Source organism: Bos indicus x Bos taurus, chromosome 11 (genome assembly GCF_003369695.1).
Source record: "Bos indicus x Bos taurus breed Angus x Brahman F1 hybrid chromosome 11, Bos_hybrid_MaternalHap_v2.0, whole genome shotgun sequence".
Classification (NCBI taxonomy): Eukaryota; Metazoa; Chordata; class Mammalia; order Artiodactyla; family Bovidae; genus Bos; species Bos indicus x Bos taurus.
In genome coordinates, this window is record NC_040086.1 from 36992956 (window position 1) to 37005532 (window position 12577).

Consider the following 12577-nt stretch of genomic DNA (forward strand, 5'->3'; position numbering starts at 1 on the left):
AATCCAAGTGTAGTTTGGACGTCTTTCCCCAAACACACATGAAAGCTTGGGCTTATTTAATTTTGAAGTTTGGCACTGAAGTTGAGACAGCCTTACTTAATTTATTATTCTGCCACTTCATCCCTGATAGTTTCTGCGGTGCATCGTGGTTACTGGCAAGAAGGGGTTTAGGTGACTAATCTGTAATGCTCTTCAGGAAAGAAGCCAGTTTTAAAATTGGCCAGTTTTAAAATTTTGTTTCATTTTTTTTATATATAACTTCTCTTCTCACTAAGTGAAACCTTGTCATCATTATATAGATACAAGTGATAACAGGCATCACTGTGGCTTCTTTGTTTCAAAATGCCAGTTCTTTTTAGATTAAATTTACACACATAGCCTTCTTTGGAGGCCTTCCATGATACCTTAGATTTTTGTTACATGGGCACTTCCATAGTCAATTCATTCAGAGATGATTATTTTAGTAAACACTATTGTTGTTGTTGTCATTTAGGTGCTAAGCCATGTCCGACTCTTGGGACCCCATGGACTGTAGCCTACCAAGCCTCTCTGTCCGTGGGATTTCCTAGGCAAGAACACTGGGGTGGGTTGCCGTTTCCTTCTGCAGGGCATCTTCCTAACCCAGGGATTGAACCTGCGTCTCTTGCACTGGCAGGTGGATTCCTTACCAGTGAGCCACCAGGGAAGCCCAGTGAGCACTATGTATGCATGCTAAGTCGCTTCAGTTGTGTCCAACTCTTTGCGACCCCGTGGACCGTAGCCGGCCAAGCTCCTCTGTCAGTGGGATTCTCCAGGCAAGAATACTGCAATGGGTTGCCATGCCTTCCCCCTCCCTCCAGGGGATCTTCCCTATCCAGGTGTCAAACCCATGTCTCTTACATCTCCTGCATTGGCAGGCTGGTTCTTTACCATAGTGCCACCTGGGTTTTCTTGTTGCCTCTGACAGTAAACACTATACTATTCGTGAAAAGCAGACAGCTTTAGGGTGACTTTTAGGTCTTTGCTCCTTCCTTCTTGTTTGTGTGGTTTAAAACAAGAGTCTTTTGGATCTGAGCTTTTTGTCCTCAGTGAATTACAGTTAATTTGGACATCCTCACTGTATAGACTAGCTATCAGGAACTGTACCGAGAGGCTGGAGTTGGAGCAGTCATCTTGTTGGCAGCATCAGCCTCTTTGAAAACACCAAGTAGTAAGTATCCTCTTGTATCTTGAGTATCTGACAATAATGTGACTCTAGTGTATGAAAGACATTTCAATTTTACTCCCTGCACCATTGACCTGAAGAATTCTGGAAAACTAGAGAAGAAGAAAAGTCATCAAGAGCTAGGGCATGCGCTGTTTGATTTTCAGTGTACTGTCCAGAATAGCTCCCTTTTTTGCTCATTACATGAAAAAAGATGCATAGCAAACTCCTCTCTCACCACACGTACCTGAGAGTCCTGTAATACAAACCTCCCTTTAAGCCCCTAAAAATGAATTGCAGGAAAAGCCCTTAACAATGACTTGCAGAATTTTACCTTTACCTGTGAATTTGTGTGCCATATAGTAGTCTGGTTTAGAATATATTATTCACTGTTTCTTTAGTTGTTGCTTAGAAAAAGTAATACCACACACACACCATCATATATTGCAATTAAATTACCTTCATAAAGGCTTTAGTGTACCTATTATGTTTGCCCCTTAGAAAATTCTCTCCTAGTTAGTCTGTATTAATGTGAGCATTCTGCATAAAAGTTTATTAAGGATGTACCATCTTTTTAGATCCAAACCTGTTCCATCTTTTGAGTATATTACAAGTTACCCTCAGTTTACCTTTACCTAATATTTTGTAATCTCCCAGGAAGGACTAGGGAGGAGAGGTGATGGTGAATAAAATGTCCTTCAGAGTAAGAATCGAGAGCCTGAGGTGTGTGTGTGCGCACGCACGTGTGCAGGGGGCAGGGCGGGAGCCTGGAATCTGGGCCCAGCCTCATGGCCCTTCCTCATCCTTTGAACAGGAAGTGAAGGTGTGGCCTTGAGTTCCAGCGTGTGGTGTTCACCATGCCTTGTCTCTCCTGACAGCCAGGGTAGCGCTGTTAATCCTGTTGTGTGGTGGTAACCAGATAAATACTCCTCAGCTGAGAGGGTCCCCCCACCTCCTCACCCCGCCCCTGCCTGACCCGATGTGTGGGCAGAGTCCTAGTAAAAAAAAAAAAGAAAGGGCATGTGGCCATAGCACATCAGCCTAGCTGCATGTCCTTGAAAACAGAAGCTAGCAAATGGGATGTGAGACCAAGGATATTCTAAAAGATGTTTTAAACCTGGACTCAACAGACCTTTTCTGTGGAGGTCAGATAGAAACTATGTTAGGCTTTGCCACCATGCAGGGTCTCTATCTTGTCTCCTCATCCTCCTTCAGTGACCCTTCCCAACCCTCAAAAGAAAGAAAAAGCCCTCTAGCTCCCAGGCTGTACAGAAACAGACTCTAAGGCCAGAGTTTGCTAATGCCTGTTTTAAATTTTGGTCATGAAGAAACTGAGCCAAGATGGATGGCTGAGGTTTTTGTGCTGTTTGGGAGATAACGTGTTTTCCACAAGCACAGTAGGAGGGGATGTGAGTGGGAGCTTCAGGATTCCTTTAGGCTCTGATCCTGGTGTGCCTTTGCTAGCCGGATGCCCTCAGCAGAATCCCCAGACCCTTTCTGGGCCTTGTCTAGTCAGAACTGGCAGCTTATAATAAACAAGGTACTGCTGCAGCGTCCAGCAGTGCATAGGAGCGAAGGAGGAGTCACTCCATCCCTCACCCTCTTGATTTCCCTGGCTGCAGTTTCAAGCTGGTCCCTGCTGGCCTGACCCACAGAGAGTAGCAGAGCCAGTGGGATGGATTTCTGTCTGTAAAGGTGTTTTGAAGCATGCCACAAATTTCTAGGCAGGTTGAGCAGATGATTTCAGAATATTTCTTCCTGAGGTTGTGTCTCTGTGTTTCAAGGCACTCACTCGTCCCTTCTGGTTTGGTGGTGTTCACCCTGGTTCTCATCTCAGGGGAGTCAGTGCTACTGTTCTGCCTTGGTTTCAGAGTTGGCCCCTACTGTCACCTCTGGCTCCTCCACAGCCTTGGTGTCGGTGTTTGTGACTTTAAGGGGCTCACCTTGAGGTGATAAAATGGCAGGGCGGGAGCCCTGGAATATGGCCTGCTTTCTCAGTTCATCACTGCAGCCTCCTCCAGAGCTTCCCCCTGTGTGCCTTGGTTTCCACCCTGGCAGAGCCGGGCTGTGCTGCTCACAAGAAAGACCCTCAGGAAGCTGCAAGCCCTGCCCCCTGACATAAACTGTAGGCGCCGGGTTACGGGGAGTTCACGGTTGTTTTATAGTCTGCACATCAGAGTGTTAAGTGTTAGCAGAGAATTTCATATTTACTACACATGCATTTAGAACAGATGTTTACATGTGTTTTGTCCGTGAAGCTGGTTAAACTGTTGGGAAAGTATTTTAACTCAAGTTCTATTTATATACAAATCAGCAAACATAAATTAAAGGCCCCCAGACTAATCCGTCACAGGGCCTTCAGTCAAAAGATTAGTTTCCTTCCTTTTGCTGCCTCAAGATAACAGTTTGATTCTCTATTATCAATTCAGCCAGTTGCCTGTTTCCAGTTTCCTGCTCTGTGTATTTTGCATGTCACTCTTGGGAAATGATTTATTTATTTTTTCAAGCCAAGGCACATATGGGGCCTCCACCCTACTGTATTCTTTTGTTTTGAGTTAGAATTCTTTAAAAAGAAAAAAAAAAAAAAACCTCAAGAATTGGGCTTTAATGGATAAGTTGTTAAAATTAGTATAAATTAAGTCTTGTGACTTTTGGCTTGTTTGGGTCATGTTGAAATAATGTTATAATTATACCCTTCTGTGTTTTTGTAGCGTCACTCTTATTGTATGGGCATGTGGTGGCAATTGTTCCCAAACAAAGCAGAAACAAAATTCTGTGAAACTACTTTTTAGATTAGCTTTTGGACCCCTTCTTATCTGAAAGACAATATCACAAAATTGCATTTTTATCATTTATCAGACCCCAAAGAACAGTTGCAGTTCAGTTTTCTTCATGAACAGTTGGAACCAGCAGTGGAAGCCACAAGACTTAACTTGAGAGCTTATTTGTTAGGCACTGGATGTTCAGCAAACGTTTATTGTGCATCCTCCACCCCCCAGTCTCCAAGCGCATGCTAAGGCTCTAAGCGGATATGGAGTTGGGTCCTTGGCCTGGATGCAGTTACAGACAGATAAGGAGATAGGACACAGGGTACATAATAAACAGAGGAGAGAGAGACTTCATCCCATCAAGTACATTCCTCTTAGAAGAACTAATCTTGACTTGGGTCTTAAAAGAAGTACTTTCCAGGTTAGAATGGTGTAAGCAAAGGTGGAGGAAAGGAATGTGCAAAGTGAGTGTTGAGAACATGATGAGTAAGGATCTTTTGGGTTGGATTTGAGCAGGGAGATGGGTGGGTATTGGGAAGGATCCCAGAGAAAGCAGGTGTCCTGCCAGAGGCTGCTTAGGACCCTTGAATGCCAGGCTTAGATTTGGACTGTCTTATAGATGGCTGGGGGACACTGAAGGTGCTGGTGCAGTGGTGCCTTTGAAACACCACTGTTTGGAGGAGACAATTCTGGCACTGATGTTTAAGAAGGGTAAGGATAGGAAAAGCACGAGGCAAGGGATTTCAGTAACTGTTGGATGATGGGGCCTGAACCCATCCTAACTATAGTGGGTTTTACCTTCCAAACACCCAAAAAATAAATTGCTGAGGTCATCCTCATGGCAGCTGTACTGCTTTGTAATATTTTTTGTTATTTTTTAACTTTCCATGTAGTTTCCCCAGCTAGGCTTTCAGTTCATCAAGGGCAAGTCTTGCGTAGAGAGTTCTGCATGAAGTATGCACTTTGTAAATACTGCAGCTTATTAATACTCTCCACTTCAGATGAGTCTTTACTCAGCTTGCTCTACAGTATTGTTGATTTAAGTAGCTACCTGTGGGATGTATTCATGGAATGATTGTCTTGTCTCCTTTTGATTTCTGCTTCCATTCTGTACCTCATTTCCTTCTCTGAACCCAAGTCTATACCTAACTTGACTGTGTGTTTATATAGAGAAAAATTACATGGTTGCCAACTCTTGCTTAAGATAGGTGACTATCTTAGCATATCTGAGGAAGATCCTGATAGAAAACACTAGGTTACACCAACAGGTTCTGACTGTTTGAAAAGTAGAAGAAAGATTTTCCTTCTTTCAGTCAGGTATAAATTCAGTCATTGAGAGAATAATAAATGGAGGCATTTGTCAGTCCTTGTTTCTGTGTTTCCCTTATTTTTCCATCCAGAGATGGTTTCATGCCTCCAGGCCTTTCTTCATCCCTGGCTGCCATCCGTCCCTTTCCATAGCTAGAGCTGAAGCATATGGTGAATATGGTTATGTTTAGCTTTCTGTACAGAGGGTGTTGTGGAAAGATACTGTACAATCATTTCCATAACACAATGCCCTTCTGTTCGTCAAAGCTATTTCTATAACCTGTAGCTTAACTCGTGCTAACACAGTGTTCATTTTTCCAGTTAGAGTCAGTTCTCTAGAGTAAGTTAGTTTTAAAAAGTGTTCCAGCCTTCCAATACTGATCATAGTTATTCCCTAAAAAGAAAGTCAGTTATGTGCTTATAGAAGGCGATGATGAAGAGGATATTCGCAGCCCTTTGGTTGAAATTAAGCAGGTATGTTTCTCTGTTCTACATATCTCATCCTCTTTCTATGAGACGTCTTCTGAAAATTTCAGATTAGGCTATAGTCCATGGGGTCACAAAGAGTTGGACATGACTGAGCAGCTAAGCACGTACATACACACACACACACACACACACACACACATCAAAAACAAAAGACAATGCGTCTAGATAGCAGAGGAAAAGATCCTAATCCTTCTTAACCTAAACAGTGGAAGAGATAGAGTGACACCTCAGGACACCCAGTACAGTCAGTGTCACTGGTGGCTGATGACACTGAACAGCCCACCACCCCCCCCAAGCCTTGGGCTTTGCTGGAGAGCACTCTGGTGTCCCACATCCCTGACCAAGTTAGTCTTCTGAGTTAGTGAGCTTTGAGAAAGTGTAAATTATTGTTCAGAGGCATGATAGTGTCATCTTGTAGAATTCTATTTTCAGGAAAGAGCACCATGCTAGAAAGTCAATGTAATTCACCCCTTCCAATCAGAGGCCAATGCAAATGTTGTTACTCACTCAAGGTTGGGTTTCTTATTTGCTTCCCAGTGGTCCTCACTGACCTGGTGGTTGGCTAGTTCCTGTCTGAGCCTGTGGAGCTAAGAAGACTTAGCTGGTTGGATCTTCGTGTTTGGAACTGCTTTTCAGTTATAGGTTCTCAGGGTTCCACAATAGAATTTGTGGTCCTGGCAAACTTATTTTTGAGAGCAGCCTTACAAGTCCTTTCTGACTGCCAACCCCTGCACCTACACACTGACCACCTCACCACTCTCTCCCTCCGAGGGCTAGGGCTTCATTTTGCCCTTTCCTCACGTGGTTCCCCACTTTTCTTGTATCTGAGGGTTGCACCTCTGATATGTTTGTTGTTTAGTCACTCTTTTGTGACCCCATGGACTGTAGCCTGCTAGATTCCTGTCCATGGGATTCTCCAGGCAAGAATACTGGAGTGGCTTGTCGTGCCGTCCTCCAGGGCATCTTCCCGACCCGGGGATTAAAGATCCCCAGTTAATGCTTCTGGACTGCTGTTGCTGTGGCTACTTCAAGTCCGAACTTGTATTGGTAGGTGTTCGGTGATATTTAGGTCTCCAAGAGGTGGTCAAGTCTTCAGGTACCATCTTGGGTTTCAATCTGTGCACCACATTGTGACCGTCATGCAAAAAGGGATCAGTGAGGAGTGTTCAGACCTGAAGGCTTTTATGTGAAGGACTGAGGAAATCTATTTTCCATAGCATCAGAGGTGGAGCAGGCTTCCTCGGCAGGCCACAGAGCCATCTAGTCTTGATGGAGACAGCACCCCAACAGTTGGAGCTGCTCAGTGATGGAGTGGACCCTTTAAAAAAGTATAAACTTGGATTACGATGGTGAGATGAGGGTGATTCATAGTATTATCATTGAAACGTGTTTTTTTGAATATTGTGGTAGAGGCATCATTGAGTAGTGATTGAGAACTGGGCTCTGGAGCCAGCCTGCCTTGGAGAGTTAATAGGTCCCACGTCATGGAATAGTTAGGGGAATAAAGTACACAGATCGGTACCAGGGATACAGTAAGTATGTGGTGAATGGTATTGTTATTTTAAAGAGAAAGAACAAGTTGTTTTCTTTCTGTACAACTATTAGCCTCCTGCTCTACTGTATACACCGGAGAAGGCACTGGCGACCCACTCCAGTACTCTTGCCTGGAAACTCCCATAGACGGAGGAGCCTGGTAGGCTGCAGTCCATGGGGTCGCTAAGAGTCAGACACGACTGAGCAACTTCACTTTGAGTTTTCACTTTGATGCATTGGAGAAGGAAATGGCAACCCACTCCAGTGTTCTTGCCTGGAGAATCCCAGGGACGGGGGAGCCTGGTAGGCTGCCGTCTGTGGGGTCGCACAGAGTCGAACACGACTGACGTGACTTAGCAGCTACTGTATATACACAGTTCCCCCTTTAAAAAAAAAAAAAATTAAATAGCTGGTTCAGGTGCAGTAGAAGGGAGTTTTTGCTTTTGAAAAGAAGTTGACTCAGGGACTGCCCCGATGGTCCAGTGATTTAGACTTTGCCTTCCAATGCAGGGGGTGTGGGTTTGATCCCTGGCCAATAAAAAAATAAAACAGAAGCAATACTGTAACAAATTCAGTAAAGATTTAAAGAAAGAAAAGAAAGTTGACTCAGATGACTTGCAAGGCCTTGTTCTACCCTGAGATATGATTCCATGATCCTTGGGAAGGTACTTGAATGGTTGGGGTTGTTGAACAGACTACTTTGCTGGGAAAGGGAGAGGGTGAGAGAAAAGTGTGAGAGTTAGAACATGACAGGCACTTTGATGTCCTCTCATTGAATGCCAGACCCACCTTTAGGTGAGTCCCTCTGCGTAAGCATAAGGCTGGAGGTGAAGGGCAAGCATGGCTGAAATACATTCACAGGGAGCAGCTATGGGGTACCTGTTCCTTTCAGACACCACTGCTGAGTTTGGGGCAGAGATGGATGGGAATTTGCCACAATGTCAGGCTCCTCGGGGTGAATTCTTAGGCGGAGATACAGGCGTGATTTGGATTGATTAACAGCAGTATGTGGCCCTGAAAGGGCAAAGATGGGTGCAGATGGCATGGGGGACAGAAATGCCCATGTCACACTGACCACCACTAAGCCCACTGCCTGTCCTACCCTGCCAGAAAGTGGCAGCTCTTTGTGAAATTGAATGAGCCTGAGGGCAGGGAGTTTCTTTTGCCATCAGCCAACAAGCACACTATCCAGGTCAAAAAGCCTTTGACCTGGGCAAAGGGAATAAATGAATAGTACCCCTGCTGGGGTGTCCTAGTGTCAGCTTCAGTTGGTGTAAGCCCAGAGGTCTAACCCAGGATTTCTCCTGGTTAGTTCCTTGTTGCAGGGTCTGCCCTGTGCCCTGGAAGATGTTTAACAGCATCTCTTTACTTCCACCCACTCGATTCCCAACATCACCTTATGTGCTCTCAGGAGCAGAGTGGCCCCCAGTTGAGAACCACTGGTCTAAATAAGCAGATCAAGTGGAGCTTATAAGTGCTCCCTTTTCCAGAGCTGCTCCTATTTGTAGAACTAGAAGTAGGCGCTCTTTTTCTCTGGTGCTCTGGCTGCCTCCTTACTTAGCTCAGGCCCAGCAAAAGCAGTTTGAAGTGGGGAACATGCCTCTGAACTGTCTTCCATTGTCTGCCTCTAGGGCTCCCAGCTCCTCCTTGGGCAGGCATCTGGCCAGATCTACCCCGGCCTTGCTGGGTTGGGAGTGCAGGGGTGATGTCACTGCGCCTTCCCGGGAAGGGCAGAACAAAGGATGGAGTCCCCAAAGACAGGAGGCCTCATCCTCAGCTGGCCTGCTGGGGAGATTTTTTTCCCCCTCCCTTCCCCTCCTTCCGGCTTCAGAAATGTTTGTTGTTCACCAATTACTCCATTGTAAGAGGACACGCTAAGCCGGCCCGGCTCTGTGTCTCTCGGCTGAGCCCATTTCCTGCCCCTCATGTCGTAGGGCATTGGTTCTGGACCAGTCCCTGGATGGAATCTTCCATGCCTTTTCCAGTGAGTGGTGCAACCCTGAGGAACTTGAACCCTCTAGTTTTTCTAGCACGCTCACACCACGCAGAGCTTGCTCTTGAGGCTGGAGGCAGAGGAGAGAGCGAGATGTGGGAGAGGGGGCTGGAGAGCAAGTTCTCCTTCTTTCTGTTTAGATTTGGTCTTGAACTTCTCTTTCTCCTCTTCTTTCCCCACTTCTTCCTGGAGGTCCTGGGGACCTCAGTCGCCCTGGAGAGCCTCCCCCTCACAGAGCCTCAGCCTCGTCTCTTTCCGCTCAGCTCCCTCTGTTCCATCCCCCTGTGGCCTCATTGTTTGCATCTTCCCAAGGACAAGGGTTGGGGTTGGGCTCTGACTCCTCGGGACAGGGTGCTGTAGGGGTGGCTGACTGTCTCTGGAAGGAGATCCTCAGAGTCTCCTCGTAAAGGAACCTCTTCGTTCAGAACCTGAAAGCAGCCGGAGGTGTTTCTATAAGGTGAGATTCACCTGAAGGAGTGACAGTTGGCTGGGGGCACATGTGGTACTTGTTGATACAGGAATAACTTTATTCAAGCAGGTTTTCATTTCCATCTTGTTCCCGTGAGAGGCTGGGTGTGGTAGTGACATGGAGCCCCAGACCCTTTAATTACAGCCTAAGATACTATCAAGGGCTTTATTAAAGACATTTCCAACCATGTAGCACATAAAAGATATATAATTTAGAAAGAAATTAGCTGACCCTGAACACCTCTGAGCCACAAGTCACTCTACATCTGTGGCATGCCCCGAGGGGAAGCCTCATGTGTCTGTGTGCTCTGCTCTGGACCTGCTCTTTCAGAACAGCCAACCTAAGGCCAAAAAATGCAGCTCCCTTGTCCCTGTTGTAAAGATACCAGCCATCAGGATGATTATGTGATTAATAATGCATGGGGTCTTTTCTCTGCCACCAATCATGATGTTATTGGCGCAGCTCCTTTTTCAGTCTCCACTCTGGCCCTCACTGCCTTTTTCCTTGTTCTGTCAGTCCTGCCCTCTTTGATCTTTTGTCTGTTTTCAGTAGGCCTTTGTCGTGGGGGAAGGCCCTCTTTTCCTCTGGTGGGCTGTTCTCTCGGGAGATTGGGTCCAGGCAAGCTGTTGGCTGTGCAGGTGGGCAGCTATCTTGGAAGGTGCCCCGGTGGCCTCACCTGCCTGGTTGGCAGCAGTAAACGCTCATCTCTTGTCTCTGTCTCAGATGGTAAAGAATCGGCCTGCAGTGCAAAAGACCCGGGCTTAATCCCTGGGTCAGGAAGATCCCCTGGAGAAGGAAATGGCAACCCACTCCAGTATTCTTGTCTGGAGAATCCCGTGGACAGAGGAGCCTGGTGGGCTACAGTCCATGGGGTTGCAAAGAGTCGGACACGACTGAGTGATTCACACAGACTTGTCTCTGTCTAGCTTCCTCCCTGTGGTGGGTGGAGGCCTTAGCAGAACCTTCCAGGCAGATATTCCCAGGGCCCCCTGACCATCCTAGGAACCCAGAACATCCAGGCCACCAAGTACACGCCCCATCAGCAAGGCTGCTTTTTACTTGCCACTTGGTGGTGCAGAAATACATAAAACGTTGTTGGAGTCTCCTCCCTTTCTTGTAGTTTCTTCTTGGTGGGCTTGGGCCTCACACAGGAAAGAGGAAGTCTTGGGTCCTTTCAGGACAAATTCATGCTGTTGGCGGTGGGGTGAGTATGTGATTAAAGGATAGCTTGGTAGAGGACATTTGGCGTTTGAGTTAGTGGGCCTGGGCACACTCTGTGGCTCTCTGCTGAGCTTGGTAGAGAACAGTCAAGGAGTTTGAATCAGTGGCCTGGGCACACTCCATGGCTCTCCATTGAAGATCTGCAATGGCCTGCGTTTAAAACACTCTGCAGAGCAAGGAGATGGGAAGCCTGTTTGTATGGGGTGCGAAGGGCCTGTTCTAGGCAGTTGGGTCTAGAGTTTCTGGCTTTGGCTTGGACAGACTGATCACTGAGGCTTGGAAAGCTTAATCCTGTTTCCTTGATGATTTAGATGTACAGCCACCCCACTTTAGACTGTAAACCAGCAGTGGTGTTTTCCACGAACGCACAAGCTTCCACGAAAGCTTGGAAATGATGGTCGTCCACTCTATGGAAGGGGACACTGAGCCCAGGGTCTCAGAACGTATTTGACCAAGTCTCCTCAGGCCCATGCCCTGCTCTCCCAGGGCTTGGCCAGCGCTCCTTGTACTCTGCCACACTGCCCACCATCTTCTCTGTTGTTCACTGAACATCCAGCTAAGCAGGCAAAAGGGTCATAGTAGATCAAGGTCACAGGTGAGTTTGTCCTGTCGGGTGATGCCTGACCCTTTGTACATGAAGAAGCAGTTGCTGGCCGTCTGCTGAGTTTTCCTGCCCCATGTCCTTCTGCACAGAGTGCTTCTCCTGCACTTGCCTTAGAGGAGTGATTGCTGTGACGCACACATTAGAAACTTCGCCAGCCAAGTATATACTATCGGGCGGGACTGCCCACTGTGGCCTTCCATATCCTGCTGCCTCCTCAGCAGAGGTGGAGAAAATGAAGTGAGTGCAAGCAAAGGATGCTCTGCCGGTGGTTATGCTTAGGGGCTCAGACAGTCAAGGGTTGTCCAGTTCTTCTGTTCCCGAGTTGTTGACTTTGAGGTTCATTACAGTTGAGCTTTGCTCTTCTTCCTTTGGCTGGCATCTCATGCCCCTCACCCACCACCCCCAGGCTGTGATTGGTGGTAAAGCAAGTTCTCCTCTGCTTACAGATGAACGTGAAGCTGTGCAAAAGAAGACCTTCACCAAGTGGGTCAACTCCCACCTTGCCCGGGTGTCCTGCCGGATCACAGATCTGTACACTGACCTTCGGGATGGACGGATGCTCATCAAGCTACTGGAGGTCCTCTCTGGAGAGAGACTGGTAAGGGGGGTGGTGGGTGGCGGCTGTGAAGTGTCTTGTACCATAGGTGGGGAAATGTTTTTGAAAAATCAAGTCTGGGCTTGTCTCTTGCAGATTTATGTGGTTAATGACTGATACTTGTGAGGTACAGAGACTTGATGAGTGTGATGAGCACGGTGGGGAAAGCTCCAGGGTAGTTTTGAATCTGGATGATTTTCTTGAACTGTAATGAAGTGGCCTTGTTCTGGTTATTGGCAAAGTTACTGTCTTTGGTCAGAAAGATCCTGGCTGGTGTCCCCTGTTAAACAGCATGATGCCGGAAATTTAAGGACCAGTCTTGGGCGCTGGCCTCCGGGATGAATCTGTATCCCTTGAGATCATGGAATAATTCTAAGCTTGGGTTTTAGTGATTCTTTGGAAAATCTGAGGTGC

At 46.8% G+C, this 12577-nt stretch overlaps 1 protein-coding gene across 6 annotated transcripts in view; it reads left to right on the plus strand.

Annotated features, from left to right (window-relative positions):
• Positions 1–12577, plus strand: part of SPTBN1 (spectrin beta, non-erythrocytic 1) — a 211195-nt gene that overhangs the window by 130584 nt on the left and 68034 nt on the right. For all 6 annotated transcript variants that reach the window (XM_027555290.1, XM_027555291.1, XM_027555292.1 and 3 more), the window contains one exon: positions 12015–12166. In XM_027555290.1, the coding sequence (XP_027411091.1) occupies positions 12015–12166 (152 nt within the window). The remainder of the gene's footprint in view (positions 1–12014; positions 12167–12577) is intronic.